A 20813-nucleotide genomic window follows, 5' to 3' on the forward strand; every position below is an offset into this window, starting at 1 on the left:
TATAAGTTCCTTGTTTTATTATACGTTTTTGTATTTCCATTTGACTATTTTGTGCATATTGCCTGTCCATTAAAGGACATCGGAATTGAAAATGGATTTGGAAATGTCTGAGACACATTCAGAATCTTTAATGTCTAATGTATTTTTCATAAAATAAGAGCCAGTTTGTGCTTTATTTTCATGAGACGAAATTTCATAAACGCACATAATATGACTGTCAGCACTTGATTTTTCCCCCATTTAGTTTTCTTGTCATATTAAGGATTTTTTTTTATGGTTGCATGATGGCCCCTCCCTACAGTCACAGTATATAACGTGGCCCCTCAGCCAATGTCATTGCCCACTAATGGCTTACATCAACTGCCTCAATCATCAAGGTCTTTCATTGACTCAGTTGTTCAAATCCAAACATGTTCCCGCAGACAGTGCCATCTGGTGGCCTCTGAAAATCAGCACACTGTTTCATGAAACCTCACCAACCCATCAATGCTGTCATGAAACTGTCCTGTCCTTGTGTTTTGGAGAAAAGTGTTGCTGCTCCGCGTGATGGAGGATAAGGAATCATCATCATGCAGAATGTGTATCCAGGAGTGATTTAAGTCCAAAAAAGGCTTCTAACCTCCCGAACTCCTGTTTGTTTGGCTTTTTCAACCCACAGGTGTCTTACAATTCTCTGGTTCCTAACTGAATCCCCTTTCAGAATTGAGCTTCACATCACAGTCCTTTTGAAATTAAATGAATTAAATTATCATTTTAAGGCAGTCAGATTTCCTTGTTATTTTTATTTCATACTCCAATCTGCCTTCATTTTTTTATGAATCTTTGTACGAAATATGTCCATTTGTCCATGTTTTTACACATCTCCATTTTGCGTCTTTGATCAAACCATGTTTACTCCTCTAATTCACTTCCTGTTTAATACCCTGTCATCTTTTCATTTTTTTTTTTTTTAATATATGCATTATTCCACCCACATATTCTTCTAGCATTATTTTCCTTTTGTAAATCTGCCTTTAAGACATCTTCTGTTTCATCCACCCCAAATCAATCTTTCATTTCTGGCTTGGATCTATGGCTCTTTCTTCTGTCCTTCTGTGCCCCATCTGTCCATCTTGCTTTCTTTTGTTTTCTCTTCCATCTCGTCTTAATTCTCTTTCCACCTCTTCACTCCGTCAAGCTCATGCTTTCCTGTCATTCCTAAAATCTGGTCATCTCTTATCCCCCAAATTGTCCTTCTACCATTACCTTTATTCTTTTCATGTGAGCCTTGAGACATTCTCTCGCTGTGCTCCTCCATCATTTTGTTTTTTTTTCCATCTATTTTCTACCTCTCGATTTCCTCATTCCGATTCCTTCATTATTTGCTCGCTTTATCTTTCCACTCTTATCAGTCAGACCCTTCACTGGTTTTCTCCTTTCATCTATTTGTCAGCCTCGGTTGTAACATGATGCCCATCAATGTTACTACCCTTCCATCCTTCAGTTAAAAAGATATGATCTGAACATGTCTATATGTGGTGCCAGTCTGTTGATTCACACCCAAATAAAAAAGTTTTGTCAGACTCAAACTCAAACAGATCTTGTCAAAAATGGGTCTCAAATTCACGAGTGTTGAGCCACATTTGTCATGTTCCGTATTTCTCCGTGATTTATTTATTAGTATCACGTCCATGTTCCAGCGATTGCAGTGAACTCTGGAATACGGGCACAGAATGGAGAATATGAGACAGACAGGCGAGAGGAAATAGTCAGCACATCAGACAGAATTTCAGATCACGCCTTAAATGAATCAAACACTGGGGATATTGCTTTTCCGTTCAGGAGCCCATCAAGTGAATCCTTTGTAAAGTGACAGCATTCAAGCAAAGTTGTTTTCTTTGTATATTCTGCTGGTAAAGTCAACCAAGTTGTTGAGTTCAACAAAGTACATTAAAATGTATACTTTAAATGTATATATACTATATAACGTCTTTATATAGTATAAATAAAGATGCAGTCTTGTTGTATTTTTATTATTAATAATTTAACTTAAGAAGTCCTAACCACCTTGTTCTTGCTGACTTGCTAACTTAACATGGTAGTTCGCACATATATGATATTACTCATACATTTATACAGATTCAATCAATTTAATAATGCATGGTTCTAAAGTGATGACTGCTCTTTTTCTCTGTGCTTTCAAACTGTCCTCAACATGTCATTGTGTAAAACATGATCAGAGCATTTCACCAGTCGCATCTATCAGATGTGTTGTACTCCATCCAGTAAATTTCCCCCTGATTCTTTCTGAGAGCTTCTCCAAATGACTATCGATTCAGTCTTCACCTCTAGACTGGGTGGACTGATGCCAAGCCGCCGTTATACACCTCCATCAATGAAACTCCCCCGGCACTCTTTAAACGTCTCTGATTTCTTCAGTGTTTAACTCCTGGGTGTCGGCATCCTCTTAAGTCAGTCTTTCAGGCTTCAGTTATCAAGAAAACAGACATATTTTCAGGGGACCACAAGCAAACCATCTCCCATTTTGGAGATTTAGGAAATTTCCAGCGCAAGTGTCATTGGTACTTGCAAGTTCTCTACCATGCTCTCTCCTACTTGGGCCACCCGAAAAAAAAACTTCTTATGAATCTCATGTTGTTGTACATAAGGCACATCACTTCATTCTGAGGTAGAAGTGTGGTGTGGTGACAACTTTCCGCGTTGTTATGTTGCTGTAGACTTTGAATAGTTTTGAGGATTGAGGATGAATGTTGTTAATGGAAAGTGGTGCTGTGTGTCGCTCTATATTTAACTTCTCCGCGCTTGTATTTGCAAACACACCAAAACAACTCCAATTTTAGCTTTTTTGCATCAGCTGGAAAATTGACAATAATTATGATAGTGATGATAACTTTCTGCAATCATTATTTTCTCACTATGTATAATTATTATCACAGTGTGACTCATTCATTCAAAATAATATTCAATAGCAGAGTTGCTTTTCTAATATTATAGCATCCTGCTACATAAAAGTAGACAGTATTTAATCTTTCTACATTCAAAGCATTTTTTTTTCTTTTTTTTTTGACACTGTCGGTGTGTCGTGTCGCTTAGGTAGTTAAAAAACAAAATCCAAAAACTAGAAAAAAAAAGTTACTTTTACCTTGAAATTCATAATGGAACAAGATAAGATGCATTATCTCAAAACAAGTCCCTCCATCTTGCTGAAATGTTCACTGAATCTATTTTAAATCAACATGAAAAATGTTGACGAAATTTAAGACTAATATGTTTTAAACAGTGTGATGTTGCTCAGTACTAACATCATACACTTATTCCAGTACACAGAACTCGATTACATGATGGTGAGTCCATGAGACAGAAGATCTTCTTCCATGAGGAAGCAGCTAAGACTAACCAAGCTGAGGCAAGCAGACACATGACTCATAGGTTAATGTAAATTTGCAGCACTTATTTATTGACTGAAAGTGTGAGTTGTCTGCCGGCGACTTTCTGTAGCTACTCCTTTCAAATCTGTGAAGGATTCAAGCTAAACACGTCCGAAATCTTTCCATCGACTGCCTCCTGAGGCTCTGAGAACACAATGGTGTTTTGAGTTGTCCCTGTTGCAACTCACATTTGTATCAACAGCTAAATCATTGAATTCATTTGCGGGGATTTTTCCAGGGAACCATGTTTGATTCTAACAGCCTATGGTGGAGGCAGAAGGCCGTGATCGAATCCATCCGGTTATTGATGAACTCTTTGCCGCTCTGTTCAGTAAAGCAAGTTGCCGGCAGCCACTGGACACTCTGAGTGAGAAGGAGGAGAATAAAAAATTCAAAAGGCGAGCGCTAACAGCCTGTGGGGAATGACCTGAAATGAACTCCATCTTGGACAAGAGCTACCAGAGTGATGCAGAGCTCTTGTAGCCTCTGGCTCATTCCCTCAATGTGTACTAGGGAGCACTTAAAGCTCTCGTTTGTGCCGCCGGTGTGCACAATACTTCTGCTGTAACGGCCTCGGCTAAATGAAAAGGTGCTGATGGCCTTTTCTCTGGAGTGAGGGTTGTTTTTCTTCCTCCCCTGCCTGATGCTCACTACCTGTCCCGCTGATTTGAGGATATATTTGGAGGTGCTTCGGCATCACTGAGTATTGTTCCTTTACTGGTTGGTGTGCAATCCATTTAACTTGCTGAGAGAGCTTCATGATGGCCCCCACTGGGACGACCAGGTGCTCCACTATATTAGCTTGTCTGCTGCATCGTGGTCGAGGCTGGTACTTCCCTGCCCTTTTTCAATGAACAGCATTGCTATTGTAGAAGCATCAGTATCTTCCTGCTTCCCTGACAGGCAACTCATACGCAGAGAAGCGACACACGGACCACGGATCCTTTGTCAAAGCCATTTATCTGTCAGACAGTGAGAGCGATAAATGCGACAAAGAAGCTCATTTGTGTTTCCGCACCTTTGTGTAGTTTAGCTCATGCACACTGCTCACCTGTTCGCTTCCCATCAGGGTGTGATTCTGGGAAACAGATACAGATGCTTACACGCCGGGTAGACAGGATGGTGGATGTGAGCACCAGCACCTGCTTGAGGGAACAAGAATCACTGAAAAATGGAAGAAATCCATCTTTATCCACACTGTCACCCAGTAGGGACTCAAAATAAAGCTGCACCGACTCTACATATAGAGGAGCTAAGTAAGAGTTCTCCATTTCGCAGAGGTCCCCTTTCTTTTGATTGTTACAAATTGTATTTTAAGATACATATAAATGAGTGAGTGAGGTGTTTTATCAACATGAAAGAGTCCTAGCTGCATTTTCTCTCCCCCGTGGCTCCCGTGTTCTCGGAGGTCTGTGCTGCAACGGAGAGTGTTGCGACAGCTGCAGTGTACTGTCACACATTGTTTGTCTGTCAACATCACTTCACTTAATGCTGAACCCTGTTTTCGAAACCTGTTAAAAAAAATGACAGTGCGATATGTTTTAAAGCCTAGAAACAAAAGAAGTGGTTGGAGTTAGGACGTGATGGTCATGAGCTCCCAGCATCAGTATACTTCAGATGGCATGTGCCATGTACAGCATCTTATGTCACGGTGCTGTAATTTGAGCATTTGAGAAACAAAGGCAGTTATCAAGAATGAATGTTAAACTCTAACCCCAACCTCCATCTTTTAGATCAGTGATTCTGAGTCATAGGGCCGGGGCCGCTAAAAGTTTTTTTGTTTTGCACTTTTGGGCCGTGAGGGCCGCGAGATGCTCAGTTTTAATACATGAGCCACGTACTTTATGGTGGCAGTAGTGTGCCACTGCATTGACTTGACAGCTGCAAATCTGTGAGAGTTACCAACTATGGCGAAGTTCTGAAAGAAAAAAGATTAAGAAGGTGATGCTGCCGTCAACAATAAAACTGTTCATGAAACCACCTGTTGAAGCAGTTTTGAAAATTAATTATTATTGCAATAATTTCATTTACACTTATATATTGTTTTTATTTTAAAGAAAGTATTTTTTTTATTTTACGATATTTAGACATGGTTTATTATATTTATTTTATTCAGAATTTTATTCTTTTTTTTTTTTTTTTTTTTTCAATTTTCTCAACCGTTGCGTGAAGTGTATTTTTTTTTTTCTTTAGTGGATTTGATGAATGTGACTTGCACCTCGTTCTACAACTGGTTGGACTGGTTTCGATGACAAATACATATCTTTGCGATGATCGCATGGCTGCATGTAATTTCACAAGATTTTGGATTGTTTACATTGAAGTAGATTAAATATGGTTGGTGATTACATAATCAAGAGTAATGAATTAGTTCTATTGAACGGGCCCCGGGTCCATTTGTTCTGAGAAAGGCGGGCCCCGAGATCAAAAAGGTTAAGAACCCCGGTTTTAGATGACGTGCTTCCCACTCCCTTCACAAAATGTTGCAGAGCGCAAAACATACTTGAATTTAATGTGTCGACATGCGACTGACTTTCTCTTCACTCCGGGACACAAAAGTGCACAGCAGAGTAGTTGATATTCTAACTCCTGCATGAGAATGTGAAGGAATATGAATTGAAATCCAACACGACTATGTCGAGATAGCCAGCGCACTTATTAGCTACTTGAACAACAGATTTGACATCAAAAACTCTCCAGAAACAAACATTTCATCATGGCTCTGTTGACTGAAATTAAAAGAACAAACAACTTCACCAGTACAGTACTACCTTGGTTTTCGAACGTCCTGGAATTTGAACAAATCGGAGTTTGAACAAAAATGTGGAGATTTTTTTGCTTCTGATTTCGAACGAAAATCCAGAACTCGAACGCCCCCGAAAAAAGCCAGAAAAAACATAACGTGCGCGGACCGATCAGCTGACCTACGACGCGCTTTGTTATTGTCTATAACGCAGCCTCTGTATGCAGACGTGTCCCGTTAGCTACATTTACTGACTGTTTTTTCTTCATATTGGGGTATAAAACCTTTCCTGTCTCCACACTGGACCGTGGTAGAGTGTCACAGGGGAGGTGCTCGCTCTCCACACCTCCACTCCAGGGTTTGATGTCCTGTTGTGGGCTGGAGCTGGGACAGGGATGAGGCGAGTCTGGGACAGAGCGTGACTTGGTTTATGACTTTGTCACAGCCAAACTGCACAGAAGCGCACATTCAGAGCTGGACACGCACCGGGCACCTCTTCACTTCTGGAGAGACGTCACTCACTCGGCAACCCCTCCCACATGCAGCGGCCACACACATAGAGGAACAGCGCACCTGCAGCAGACACTCTACATTCACTCCTACAAAAGCCTATTTTAAGGCTTGGAACGCATTATTCCTTTTTCCATTCATTGTAATGGGAAAAAATTGATTCAGATTTCGAACAAATCGCTTCTCGAACGGCCGTCTGGAACAGATTGCGGTCGAGAACCGAGGTACCACTGTATTTGGGAATGTTTTGAAACCTATTTCCCTACACATAATGTCAAAATGACAAGCTTGTTTATCTTTCACACATCCGAAAATGTGTAGCAACCTATTCTTTGTGCTGCGATTCATATTAGAACGTCACCATTTTAAGCCATTTTTTCCAGTTTCTAGTTTGCTCTCTCACCCTCCACTGAAGAAGTGCTCACATATATGAGTCGACTATAGGCCTTTGTTGGATGGAGCAGAGTTCATCTAAATCCTTTAATGCTATTGAGAACTTATAATTGCTTAGCTTTTTGTAAAATGACAGCCACATCTCAAGTTATCAGCGGTTCCGTTGGTTCCGCGGCTAAAACGGAGGCATGATTAAAGATGAAAATGGCTGCTGGAACCTATTTCTGCGTCCCCCTCATCAACCGCGATTACACTTCTATTATCATGTCAGGCTCCGGCTTCCAGACGAGGGGAGCCAGACAGTTTGACACGCTCTGCTCCGTCACTTTGAGCGCTCCCGTCGTCTCCTGGCGTCTCAGAGCAGAGGCGCGTGTCGGAGACGGCCTTCTCGTCCCCAGAGCTGTCACCCATGCAAATGGCATCGTCTCCAGATTGTATCACGGAGCCAGCCAGCCCTCCGTTTAGTTTGATGCCGCGTTTTTTCCTTCCTCTTTTCATTTCTCTGTCACAGTGTCAATTTTGTGCGTTGCCGCCGCTGCTCCTCTTGTTAATGTGTCAGACGCTGGTGGTTTAATCTCTCCATCTGTCTTTATTCGCCTCCAGGTTTACCGTCACTCCTACATGGCGTCCTACAGTATCTACAACATTCACACTCGGTAAGTGTCAAGTTCTGTCATGCATAAGTCCCCGTCAGAGACTAACTTCAAAAAGGAAAAAAAGAGAGACACGAGGACCACCTTCTTTTTCACGTTCATCATTGCTGCGTTTTTCAATTGCCGTTGCTAGCAAGACTTTTGAAATCATGACGAATTCAGGACTCACTTGTCACTCATGACTTCCCCTCTCATTGTGTGTCCAGGGAGGTTTGGGAGCTGGACCCTCCAGAGGTGGAGAACTCTGTCCTCCAGTACGCTGCCTGGGGTGTTCAAGGACAGCAGCTGGTGAGACGCTATTACTTGTCTCTGTATGTACGAGTTCGTCTTTGTGACTTTGTTTATCCTGCTTTGTGGGGACCAGTTCTTGACAAAACACTATCCTTGGCAGGACCATATGACATTGTGGGGAAATTTGGCTGGTCCCCACGAGGTTAAGCCTCAATTTGAGGATGAAGACTTCAAAATATCTGGGTTATTATATATATTATATACAATTATTTTTGAGGCAATTTTTCTAGGAAAGCATTATGGCAATGAGCGGTCTCCATGAAGATGCAAATGTGTATGTGTCGGGCACAATTCTTGGAAACACACCTACTTGAGAGGGAAACTTGCTTTCCCAGGACCACACAGGTTTAGTCCTTGAGGATTTAAACTTCTTAAGAACTCCTTTATTGTAATTGGGTTTAGGTTTGCTTCAAAGTCCTGGTTAAGATTAGCCATTTGTTTTGGATGGTTAAGTTTAGGGTGAGAGGCTGGGGAAAGGGTTTTTCAGTGGGTGTCATGTGTCCTTTTGTGTTCATCTTCTCATGTATTTTGCTACTGTGATTTTGCCCTTTTTTTTGTGTGTAGTCTTTGTGTAAGCCTTTTTCTTGGTTTTATATGTAAATGAGTCATGAAGCATTTGTGTATCTTTATGTCCAGTCTGTATGTTTTTTTCGTATCGTATTAGTGATCCTGTGTATGTGGATGTGTTTGTGTCACGGCAACTTATAAATTTGAGTGTTTCAAATTTTCCCTGCAAAATCCGAGAAAATAAAAATTTTCTTTGTCTTTATCTTCCACAAGCAGAAGAACCATCTACAGCTTAGCAGAGCTTCTTTGTCCACACTCGCACATTTTAGCATGAAGTGCCAGCGCATAAATCAAATCCTCTTCCATTAGGAAGCCATTATGACGGGAAGTCAGTGGCAGCCGATGAATGTGAAGGATTTCTGGCTGTGAAGAGGCACAGACAGCATCATTAGCCCGAGCAGCGACTTCTCTCACAATGACTTGATGTTTGCTTCAAAGTCAAAGTGAAGTAATGTGCTGGGATTGTACGTCTTTACATTACGGAGATGTCAGGAGCGTTTCGAAAGGCTTTGCTGCTGCTGGTGCTCATGCTATTTTCTCATGCAGGAAATGTCAATAATCCTTTTAGTTTCAGCCTCTGCGTTCAGTCAGAGGACTCATTCATTATACCACCAGTACATGAAGTCACCACCAAGGCTGTGCTCTTATACTCTCCACAGCTGTGGAGTCGCTCTCCTCATCCAGACATGGCGTTAGACCTCGTGTGCCGCTCAGTGACTTGACATTCTCCTGTTCCCATCTGCAAATACGTAAAACAAAATGAAACGATTAGCTGTAGAATTTGTTTCAAAAGACAATGATTTACATTTTTCACTTCTGAAATTGTGAGCATGCCAATACCAGTACCATTGCAATCTGATGCCTGTGCTCTGTATGCTTTAATATTTCCCTCATGTTTGCTGATTGTGTACTGGAAAAAGCATCTTCATGTCAGTATAATACAAACAAATGTTGGAACTTTCACATTGACAGTCAATATTTATTAAATCCAAGACGGTTATTTGTATGAGGTAAATGATGTGACTCTTTTGAACAGCAAGAATCCATTCACTCGTTCTTTTAGGATGAATAAATTTTAAAATAATAAAGGAGCAATAATAATAAAAAATAATAAAGGAGTTTCTGGCATTTATTTTAAATCAAAGTTAAAAGTGACCTGAGACATGATGTCGTAAGTGCGACATCATCGACACAACGTCGTAGCTGCAGTTTGTCTACATGCACAGAAGCCTCGCTCGTGTACTTCAGTCCAGCTGACTCACATGTACTGAAAATACTGCTTAAGTACTGAAGTAGCTGCACACAGTGCTCCTGGTGAATCACTGCAAACTGTGGAATGGGTTTCCTGAATGAAGGCGTGTGTCATTGGTATTTCACCAGGCGACAAGAAGCTCGACTCGGCTCAGTCGGAAATCTTCGCTGGTTTGCTCGGGAATCTCCGATGCATCCTTAGTTTGTACGACCTTTTAGGCTATTTATCGCAGCCTCAAACTCCTGTCTGACAAAAGTGCTACTGAGTAGTTTGTCAACAGAATAGAATTGTCATTGAATTGCTCCTTTTAATAAAAATGTTTGGGATAACTGATGAAGCAACAGCACTGAAAACCACACAGCACATGCTGCAATATCTAACTGTCATGTGACATCTCAAATAACTTGAATTCATCATTCAATACATTCAAAAACAACCACAAAAGTCTCAGGAAATGTGGGAGCCGTAAAAAATGAATATACATGAGTGACACCGAGTTTCAAAGACAGGAAGTTGGGTTTGTTACTGGCAGAAAATCGATCTGTGTTGCAACCAGATCCGACCCCTTTGAGAAAACACATCTTAGCCGCTCTTCATCACCGCGAACGCGCGGCCCGAGATGGGACGCTGCGTAGTTACAGCTCCCACAACGTTCACATTTGTCGCTCCTGACCTTTCGTGGGAGCAGCCAATTTCTGCTCACCTCAGCTTGAACTGAAACTGGAGCGAAAGCAGTAATTGAATCTGAAATTGCACCAAATGTCAGTGGAAGGAAGTGGAGATTCAATCATGTTGCTGCCGCGATGGTGATGTTTGAACCCCAGAAGTGTAACGGCATGACAGGTCTTTTTCTTTTTAATTATTTCAAATTTTTATTTTGAAAAAGAAACGAAAGAAAGAGAGAAAATAAAGCCTGTCAGGGCAAGCATGAGCCCCAACACCGGGTGAGGATACTTTTAATAGCCGTCATAAATAACACTGGAGTGCACCTTGTCATGAACCAGAGAGGTCGAGCTTCCATCTGATTTCCATATTTCTGCAGTCCTGAAATATCAAACGCTGGATTCAACGTCTTTGGTAATGAGCTGTTTTTCATAAAGAATGCTGTCTGCAGATGGTGCCTTTGTTGCACGTCGGCTGTTACTGTAAATAATTGTTTCTCCGCGGCGTTGAGCACATCCCGCCTTCTGGACTGATGATGATGATGATGATGTCTTGATGGCTTCCAGCCAGACAGCAGAAGGCCGAGATGAGAGCAGAGAGAAACCATTTCACTCACCGATTCTTGACAAGTGATCACGTTCTGGCTCAGACTGGAGCTGGAGGAGTAAATCTGCGGTTGTTTTTGACGTGCACAATGAAATGAAACTGGATGGATGCTTATTTGCACACCAGATGTAAAAGAAGTTATAAAGAAAAAATGGGTTTTTGTTTGCTTTATCTCCTTAGATCTACATCTTTGAGAACAACATCTACTATCAGTCGGATGTGAAGAGTAATTCCCTCAGACTGACCTCGTCCGGAAAGGAAGGTGTTGTCTTCAATGGCATTGCGGACTGGCTTTATGAAGGTAACGCTGGGATTCTTCTCTGACTTCTATGTTCTTTTCATCCTGTTGTCCAGCACATATTTTTTTCTTTTTTTTTGAGTGATTCAAGTTAATATCCATAGATTCTTTTTTTGAATCAATTTTAGTTCAACGCTTCTGGTTCAGTTTTCTCATCAACCACTATTTTTTAGAATGAGGAAAGAGTGTTTAGGAAAGACTGTTCTGAAGTGCGGTGAGGCTTCGTGAAACAGTGTAAAGTGTAGTGCCCAGAAGATGGCACGTTTTGCTCTAAAACCCTTCGAACTTTAAAGAAACTTGGCATCAGTTGTTAAACCAAGAGCACTCCCTTTTGGAGCTCTGAAATTGAGCACACTGTTTCATGAAGCCTCACCAGCCCAGCACTACAATAATGGAAACTGACTTTACTACTCAGACCAAGGAAACTGTGCCAGTGCGAGTTTCATCTTCTGACTTACTTTTCCCTCAGAGGCTGGTCACCTTCCAACACTTTGAACTATACTACACCTTCACCCTGACTTTTTTTGTTAAATGGTACTGGAAATGGCTCTTATATAGCGCTTTCCGTGGTTATTCAGCAACCAAAGCACATTACACTTGTGACAGACTAATAAGGCTTCATGAAACAGTGTCTTCACTTCCATAGCTCGGAAGGTGCCGCTCTAGGTTTAGAAATACAGTGAGGTTTTAGTTAAATAGTTGTTGGAACTTAAAGCTTTCAGCACAGAGTAGTGGGCTCAGAAAATCATGACACTGTTTCATGAAGCCTCACCAGCCCTCAGCTACTTTACACTAAGTCACCCTAACACACATGGCAGTTGGCTGCTGGGGTTAATTGTTTTGCTCAGGGGGAGTGACACAGACACGGTAGTTGGCCGACCACTCTACCATCTGAGTTATGTCGCACCAGTTTCGACCCATGTGATCACCTCATGAGCATGAATGAATCTCATTGGTTGTCACGCCCTTCCTTCAAGTTGTAGCTCTAACATCCAACACGATTCCTCTCCAAGCCATCTGAGTCTTGCCTCATAAACTTTGACTTTTCTACACAAGCTCTCCCTCCGATGTACCTTTTTAAGGTCTTGTCCTCCCTTGATACTCCCAATAAAAGCTGCTGCCACTTCTACCTTTTCACTCATTTTACTGTAGCATGAATTGGAACATGAGCTACTCATTCAATATTTTCTAAAATAAAACACATTTAGAACTATTTTTATTAATCTACTACAGCTTTAACTTTTCTAAACATTATGACTGAATATGAACTTTGTGACAGGGCAATTGCAAAGATAGATAAATCTTTCCACTTACAACTAACTTTCAAGGTTTGAAATGAGTTTTCTTGGAAATTGTTTGAATTTGGTGCTGGTTTGCAGGTGTGTTCCGTTCAGATTTCCATAACTGAGTTCCATTGGGCCGACTGGCTTGTCCGGTCACATGACTGGTTCTGGATAAATCGGCCCAAAACTAAGTATTTAAACATTACAAAACTCAATCACTGTAATAAATTAACGTTCGTGTGACTGTAGTGACCACTATTTCATCATTCAGTCATCTTGATAATGTAGTGTGATGGACAATACAATTATTTTTGGATATTTATGTATCCTTATATACATCTTGGTTTTTGTTGTTTAAAATAATGAATTCCTTAGTTATCTATTTCCAGAATAGCTCTCCTAACTAATATACTTTTTCTCCACATTTAATGTTTTTCTTCGCTGCCTCTTTTTTTCAAACTTGACTTGAAATGTTCGCACCAGACTAAACGCCTCGGGCCGACCATTACGACTGGTGACTTTTGTTCCGGCGCCAGACAAAGTGTCTCATTAAACACTTCCTGCGATTGCGTATTCCTCAGGTTTGTCCTGGTGGTTGTATGTCTTCCTGCTGAGTGTGCAGACTTGTTTAATGAGCTCCAAGTAAACAGACGTTTCTTCTCAGGGGAAGAAACGGTGCTGCAAATCTGATGAAAAGTAATGTTATGGTATCATCAGAAGGGCTGGATCTTCTCATGGGGAGAACAGTGAAGCGGCGGCTGAAGGTCACCGGGTACATTAGATCCATTACCAATCTTTTATCACACTTTAGTGGAAAAATAGAAGCCCATGCCGGAGTTAGATTAGCGAGAGTACACAAGTAAAGGTTGTTTTAATGATCAAAGTCAAACAAGGTAAATGTTTTAATAAGCAAATGCTCTCCGTGATCCGTGACTTCACTCAAGGAAATGATGATGAATTCCTTTATTGACTTTCTTTGCTGTTCCTCAGAGGAGATTCTTCAGACCCATGTTGCTCACTGGTGGTCACCTGACGGAGAGCGTTTGGCCTTCCTGGTGCTCAATGACAGTCTGGTGCCAAACATGGCTTTACCCAGATTCACCGGCTCCACATACCCCAGAGGAAAGCTTTACCCTTACCCCAAAGTAAGTGCCGCTACTCATATAGATACATGGAACTTGCTATATTTTCCTGTTGAAAAACATGTTCCGAATTATTGTTCGCTGCATTTCTAATGTCTGCAGGCTTTTCTGTTCCTGCATAGGAAGCACAAGGCTTTTTTTTTTGTCTTTCAATCACACCGTCAATGCACCCAAAAATGTCTCCTTTTTTGGGGTCTATTTATCAGTATGTACTAAAGTGCCCAGGATGTAAGCAGAAGACCTTTGTTTCTTTAGATGGCTGAGCTTGCCACGGACTTAGAGGTCTGTCCCTCTCTTGGTGCTCAAACTAGAACCTGAATCTGATGTGGCATGTCACATGATTCTTGCTATTTTGCCCTACATTTAAGGAATTAAAATTCTTTCATTCACCTTTTTCAAAAGGTGTTTTATTTTGTTATACGCAGCAACGTTGCTCAAGGTTTTAAAACAGCCAACAGCAGTGGAGTTGTGATGTTGTTTTATCCAAGTAGTGTGTGTCTATTTTCCTGGCTAATGTGTCCAATGTTTCACTCCACAGGCTGGTCAGCCAAACCCGGTGGTGAAGCTCTACGTGGTGAACCTGTACGGGCCGACTCACACTCTGGAGCTAATGCCACCAGAGAGCCTGAAACTTCGGTGAGCCCTTTTTTGAAGAGCAGAGCGGCAAAATTCTCCAGGTTCAAGCGATAATCTCCGCTAATCCAAGATTGATGGATCGTCTGGATCACAAAGATTCCTGCTGCTCCATATATTGAACATATCCACAGTAGCCTGCTGTTTCTGTGATGAACACCGCCTATGACTAAGAGCGAACACAACTTGAGAACTTTAACCCGTGACATGACCCTTTCTTAATCCCTGACTTCACTCTATGGTCTTTCTGTGATGACAAAGAGCTACTGAAACTTTGCTTCTTGAAGGATCTGAGTTACACTCTCCAAACCCCTCTCACTGTACGGTGACAAAAGAATGACCTGGATGGGACAGATGCTCGGATGTGTGCACGCCTCCCTTGAGGGTTAATGCTCCGAGAGGATCTCAGAGGTCACGGGTGAAAACAGAAGGGGTCTCTCAGCTGCTTCCTCAGACACCTGACCCAGGATGAGGAACTGATTCATGTCACATGATACGCCACTGTATCCAGTCCCAGCTAGTGTTTTGTTTCTAACACACGTAAACCCCGACACATCTCTCTTCAAAACAAAAGGAGAAATGTAAGTTCTGCCCTGAATGTGAACCCTGACCGGCACGTGCTACTTTCTCTCACACTTCAGAATGTGAGTCAGTGTGTGGCGCTAATCTTGTGATGGTGCTCTGTCAGTATTTATCGCACAGCCTACTTTCAATCTGGCATCCTGTCAGCGGCACTTCATAGTCCCTTACAGCCTGGCTTGGTGACTTCCCATAGGGGATGATCATGTGACAGTTCAAACACACCATCCTACTTCTGATGCACATCGTAGCAACCAGGAATCAAAGCAAAAATGTCCAACTAGTAATCTGTGTCTGCAGAGAACACTACGTGACCATGGTGAAGTGGATCAGCAAGACCAGGACGGCCGTGCGGTGGTTGAACCGGGCCCAGAACATTTCCATCCTGACTGTGTGCGACACCACGACAGGAGCCTGTGTGACCGTGAGTGAACTTGCGTTTGTGTATTTTTGACTTAAATCGTGACAAATACAAGGACAATAGAGACATCCTGATCGTTGCCATCTACTCACCGTTACTTCTGTAAGTGCTTCAATAGAAGTGAACTTATGAGACACTAGCTGTCTCTATGTTTGATGGGTTGTCGCTCAAACAAGCTTTTCAGCTGTGCTCCGTCTGCTCACACTGACATCTATGGGTTAGAAATGAGGCAAGTCTCTCCCAGCTGTCACGTACAAGCTGCAGTCATGTGCCCAGAAATCTAGAACTTCTTGAGACTCAGTCGTCATGATGTGCTTCACCTCTCACACTTATCTGCTTTCTCATTTCCAGAGACACGAGGAAAGCTCCGAGCTCTGGCTCTCGAAGCAGGTAAACATCCTCCTCTCGGTCATGCAATATGGCATCATCTCAGGGATAAACTCTCCAGGTTTCACTCACTGTCTGTAGAGAATGCTGTTTATTGGCTCAAATCCAGCAACTGCTGATGCAACCAGCTGCAAGACGTGGTTTTCACTTTCACCCAGATGTTCAGGTTGTGGTCAGAAACGCAGACGGAATAGGAGCAGTTTAGCTTATTGCCCAATTTAAGGTTCTGTTGGCTTTGTTGTCAGGTTGGGTGATAAGAAGACGGAGAGTTCACGATACACAATGAAAAGGGATTCTCTCATGATAAATTGCCAAAACTTGTTAAAGTAAAAGAAAAAGGGGGGGACACATTATATATTACCAGTACAGTTGTATGACATCATACTTGAAAAAACAAACATACTCCATAATGGAATAAAAAGGATCGCTTATGCCTGTGACCAGATCCTGAACCATGTGTGGTCAAGCACCAAGATAGCAGGTCAATCTGTGAGTTAAAATATTTCCGAGTTGGCTTGTTTAGAAGGATAGAAAAACTTTTCTCTATTTAAGACAAGATAAGAAGTCAGAAGCTAAAGCCAAACAAACATTTCTTGCACCTGTCCTCTTCATCTTCATTCACCATTAACTTCCTATTCTCCTCCTTCCTCTGGTCTCATCTTCGTCCAACATGTCCACTGTCTCCCCTCTCCACCATCCAAACCATCTGGCCTCCCTTTCCAAACTGCTGCACTGGAACTGTCCCTCTATAAAACAAGGTCATTTGAATGTCAAGTCTACAGATCTTTAAAGAGCTGTTTCAAGTTTGCTTAAAAACATGTGCCTTTTTCTTTCAGTCTTTGATGGAATAGACACAAGTTATCACAAAACCAACATGACTGCAACTCAGCACTTCTGGCTCTTTTATTTTAGTTATTTTAGCGAAAGAAGACAGGTGCAGCTTTAGAGATTCAGTATGCTTCAAGTGGAAGAGCAAAGTATGGGCTCATTCTTCTGTCACTCTTCCCCATCAAATGCAGTCAAATGAGTGTCCCTCAAATGTGGCTGGCTGCTCATAAAACTCAAGTGCTAAACCTGCATTTGAATCTCATTTATAAACAGAAAACTTAATAAAAGAATCACTAAAACATAACAAAATAAATGCCTGCTTTCTGGCGTGTATTTCATGTTCTCTGACAAGTCGCTCTCTGTGTATGTTCGAGTTTTGTTTCTTCTTCTCAGTTCTCATGTTTTGTTTGGGCAGAACCAAGAGCCGGTTTTCTCTCAAGACGGCAGCAGATTCTTCCTGACAGTTCCGGTCAAACAAGGTGGACGTGGAGAATTTCATCACATCGCAATGTTCACCACTCAGGTGAGGAAGAGTTCCACTTTGTTATTGTTGACCGTGTGTTTGACATTCCTGCCTTGGTTTCAGTTCAGAGTGGATCAGAACGAGGTGCGTCATTTGACGTCGGGCAACTGGGAGGTGACAAAGATCGTGGCCTTTGATGAAAACGCAGAGATCCTGTTAGTATGAGCTGATTTCCAGTTTTTGTTTCCAATCACATGCTCATGCTGAGATAACAGCAGCACTATATATTTGCATTTAGACACCCAGGAAATAGAGTGAACTGATTTTATCTGTTTTCTCCTCACAGTTATTTTCTCAGTACGGAGGGATCGCCTCGGCGCAGGCAGCTCTACAGGTCTGTGTGTTTGTCCACCGACAATATGTTTTATTCAGCAAGTGCAAACACAGAGTTGTTTTAAACGTAAAAACACATTTCAACATTCTCCGATAAATATTCTGTACAAAAAAAAAACATAATGGCTTCCTTTGTTGCTTGCCATAAAAATGATAACATGCAGATTTAGGAACAAATAACTGATATATATATTTTTTTTTTCGATAGATTTTATTTCGTATTAATAATTGAATAACACATTATACCGATTCTATTATTCTGTAAAGTACCACGTACAAAATGAGTAAATTAAAATGTACTAAATCAATAAATTCATTACAACCTTTGGATTTTTATTACGAATAATTCAGATGTAAATAGTCTGCATGTCATTCATTTTTTATGATATGTTGATTGTCGAAAAAAAGTGTATAGTTTAATGAAGAAAAAATTGCATTCTACTATAAAAATATGTATTATTACCAATAAAAACAGTACATGTTGCTGTTTGCATTGTACAATTACAAAGAAAATGTTTTTTTCAGGGGAAATAAAAGACTTTGAATCAAACAACGATGCAGCTGCAGCAAAGCAGGATTTTTAACAGCAAACAAGCATCATGTTGCCAAGATATTTAACCCCATCACTCGTGGTGGGCTGAGTGAGGCTTCTAAAATTAGTGTTCTCATTTTCAGAGCTCAGGAGATGCCGCTCTCTGTTTAAAAATGATGTATGAAATAGTTCAAATCCAAATACTTTCGGGCCGACCGTGCTATCTAGTGGGTTCTATAAATGAGTTTCATGAAGCTCATCACATCAGATCAATAAAATTACCGAGACATTTGCTGAGACAACAGCCAGGAACACACTCGGTCTAAAACAGTGCATTCAGGGCTTTAATGTAAATAAAACACCTGTTGTTTCCATTGGTCTGATGGGAGAAGTCTCTTTTATTGGCGGTATGATGCACATTTAGAACATCACCAAGTTTGTTTTCGTCTTTAGTCCCATTTTCAATACTTATTCTGGAGTGATGTTATGTAGCTCATGTATCTTTATCTATCATAAAACATTCCCATGTAGACTTTAAGTCTTGTTTCCTGAATCGTTTTGAGCTGGTTTATAACTGTTTTCCTCTTTCAGTGTGAAAACAGTGGGTTTGTTCCCACGCCGTTGTTTAACATGCGAGCTGAATAAAGCTCACTGCTCGTACTTCGACGCCGTGTTCAGCCCTACAAACCAGCACATCGTACTCCACTGCAAAGGTGTGTCTCATCCTCAAATATTGGTTCTACATCACAGAGGCAAATTAAACTGAAAAACTGCTTTCTTTCTTGTTAACTTTTCTACATCCTCCTCTGGTTGTTGTAGAAATAAAATGTAGTTGGATATGGAAGAGTGTTGATTTCCTCCTACAGGCGCACGGCTCAGCTAACTTAACCCCTGAGCAAGACTTTGTATCACTCTGACAGCCTTGTTCTTCTTCTGCTCAGGTCCCGGGGCGCCGACCGTGATCCTTCACAGCCTCAATAACTCAAGTAAGTTCAGTTCACGGCGGCAGCACTCCTGTGATGAGAGTCTTTATCTTTGTGGTCCAAGTTGCCTGCTTGTTACTGAGCAGATGACTTGGAGGAGGGGTGGGGGGTCTGCCTTGCTGCACACCTGCCCCCGGAACATAAATCCTGACGAACAGAGGACAAGAGGAAAAGCCTTAGTGAGAAGTTATCCTGCCTTTTTTTAATGCAATGACTGCAGTTAACTGTTTTTATGTGCAACTTCATTGCATTATTTCGCACTTGAAATACTGGAAGCTATTTTTGATGGGTGTTACAATAACTGTTGATGCTGGAAGCAAGCAGACCTGGACAGCCAGGTTTCGCTTCATAGTTAAAGTTGGTGTTTTAGGCAAAATACTGAGTCGTGCTGCCATCTTTAGTCAAAGACTTCACTCAGTCAAATTTCCCCACTGTGGCAAGAATAAAGGCTATAGCATGTAGTCTATTAAAGTAACAGGAATCCAGATGTTTTTAATGTCCTTTGAGGGTTTACATTGCAACTACAGTAATTTGTTTTGTTGTTATTGTTTTTTTTATTTGTATAATATTTTTATTTATTTATGTATATAATTTCATGAATACTATCATCATAATTATTACTTATTCTCAGAGAATAAACACTGTAAATAGTAGATGAACCCTCTAACTTGGTGCATTTTCAAAAATAAAATAAACAAAATATTGTTTACATTATGAAGTACCTCTTCTCTGCAATGATGTCAGGTTGCACTCTCGTCTCAGCTGCCCCTGTACCAATATGGCGGCACTCCACAAACTGAATGTTACGTCTTGTGGGCCGAACCCCAGGTTTCATGTTATATTCCGAAATTTTGTTACCATAATATAGTGATATGTTTTTGTGCAATGACAATAAAGAAAGTCTAAGTCTATATTTAAAACAAGCGCCTGAGCAGAGATCTGAAATTCAGGACCATGGACAGCACCTCTGGCGAATGGCTTTGTTCAGCAGTGTTTGAGTCATGACAGATATTATGTTCCAACAGGTCGATTTCATGACCCCAGAAGTGATTCATGTAAAGGGGAAATGAACAGCGCTGTCACTCCTCGCTTCTGCTTCCCTCAGCTGCAAGATTGCAAGGGTCATCCAGACTCAGCACTGGTGTGATGAGACAGTTAGGTCACTGGTACAGTTCACACAGTGCTTCATTACGCACCCCAGAGACTAACAGCACAGCGCCTGTTTTTTTGTCAACATAAGAATAGTGAAATGCCCCTGCTCGGTCTTCCCTCATTGAAATAGTAGTTCTAGAGCTGGAAGGGAGTGGAAGTGGAGGGATCTAGACACTAAAGCATCAACCGTTGTTGACCAAGATCTAAGGCCTTGAAACAGTAAACTGGTTTTCACCCAGAGAGGCAAATACAAATACAAAAAATTTCATTTTCTATATTCATTTATGGTCTGTATGAATGATGAGATTACGATGTTTTAGGTTTTTCATCGATGAAGAATATCTCATCTGAACATTTGCACTCGAAATGAGTGACTATTTGATCAGATGCCCACAGATAGTGTGTGCATGAGCCACAAACACAAACTCTGGTGAGAGCAGAGCAAACAGCCTCAGCTGTGACGTTCCCTGGCTGCTCATTTACACGCTGCTTTTGTTTGGACTTGATGGCTTTTTGGGTAATCTGACTTTGTCTTTAGATTCATGGAATACCATCTATCATGTATGATTGCTGGGACGCGCGGTCATGACAAACAAAGCGACGCGTCTTCATT

At 41.3% G+C, this 20813-nt stretch overlaps 1 protein-coding gene across 3 annotated transcripts in view; it reads left to right on the forward strand.

Annotated features, from left to right (window-relative positions):
* Positions 1-20813, forward strand: part of LOC128765922 (inactive dipeptidyl peptidase 10-like) — a 133255-nt gene that overhangs the window by 103795 nt on the left and 8647 nt on the right. For 2 of the 3 annotated variants that reach the window (XM_053877172.1, XM_053877173.1), the window contains exons 6-16: positions 7678-7730; positions 7934-8015; positions 11287-11407; positions 13678-13832; positions 14368-14465; positions 15342-15465; positions 15814-15852; positions 17093-17355; positions 17487-17534; positions 18657-18778; positions 19007-19051. In XM_053877172.1, the coding sequence (XP_053733147.1) occupies positions 7678-7730; positions 7934-8015; positions 11287-11407; positions 13678-13832; positions 14368-14465; positions 15342-15465; positions 15814-15852; positions 17093-17355; positions 17487-17534; positions 18657-18778; positions 19007-19051 (1150 nt within the window). The remainder of the gene's footprint in view (positions 1-7677; positions 7731-7933; positions 8016-11286; positions 11408-13677; positions 13833-14367; positions 14466-15341; positions 15466-15813; positions 15853-17092; positions 17356-17486; positions 17535-18656; positions 18779-19006; positions 19052-20813) is intronic. The other variant, XM_053877174.1, reaches the window with a different exon arrangement.

Source organism: Synchiropus splendidus, chromosome 10, assembly GCF_027744825.2.
Source record: "Synchiropus splendidus isolate RoL2022-P1 chromosome 10, RoL_Sspl_1.0, whole genome shotgun sequence".
In the NCBI taxonomy this organism is placed as follows: domain Eukaryota; kingdom Metazoa; phylum Chordata; class Actinopteri; order Syngnathiformes; family Callionymidae; genus Synchiropus; species Synchiropus splendidus.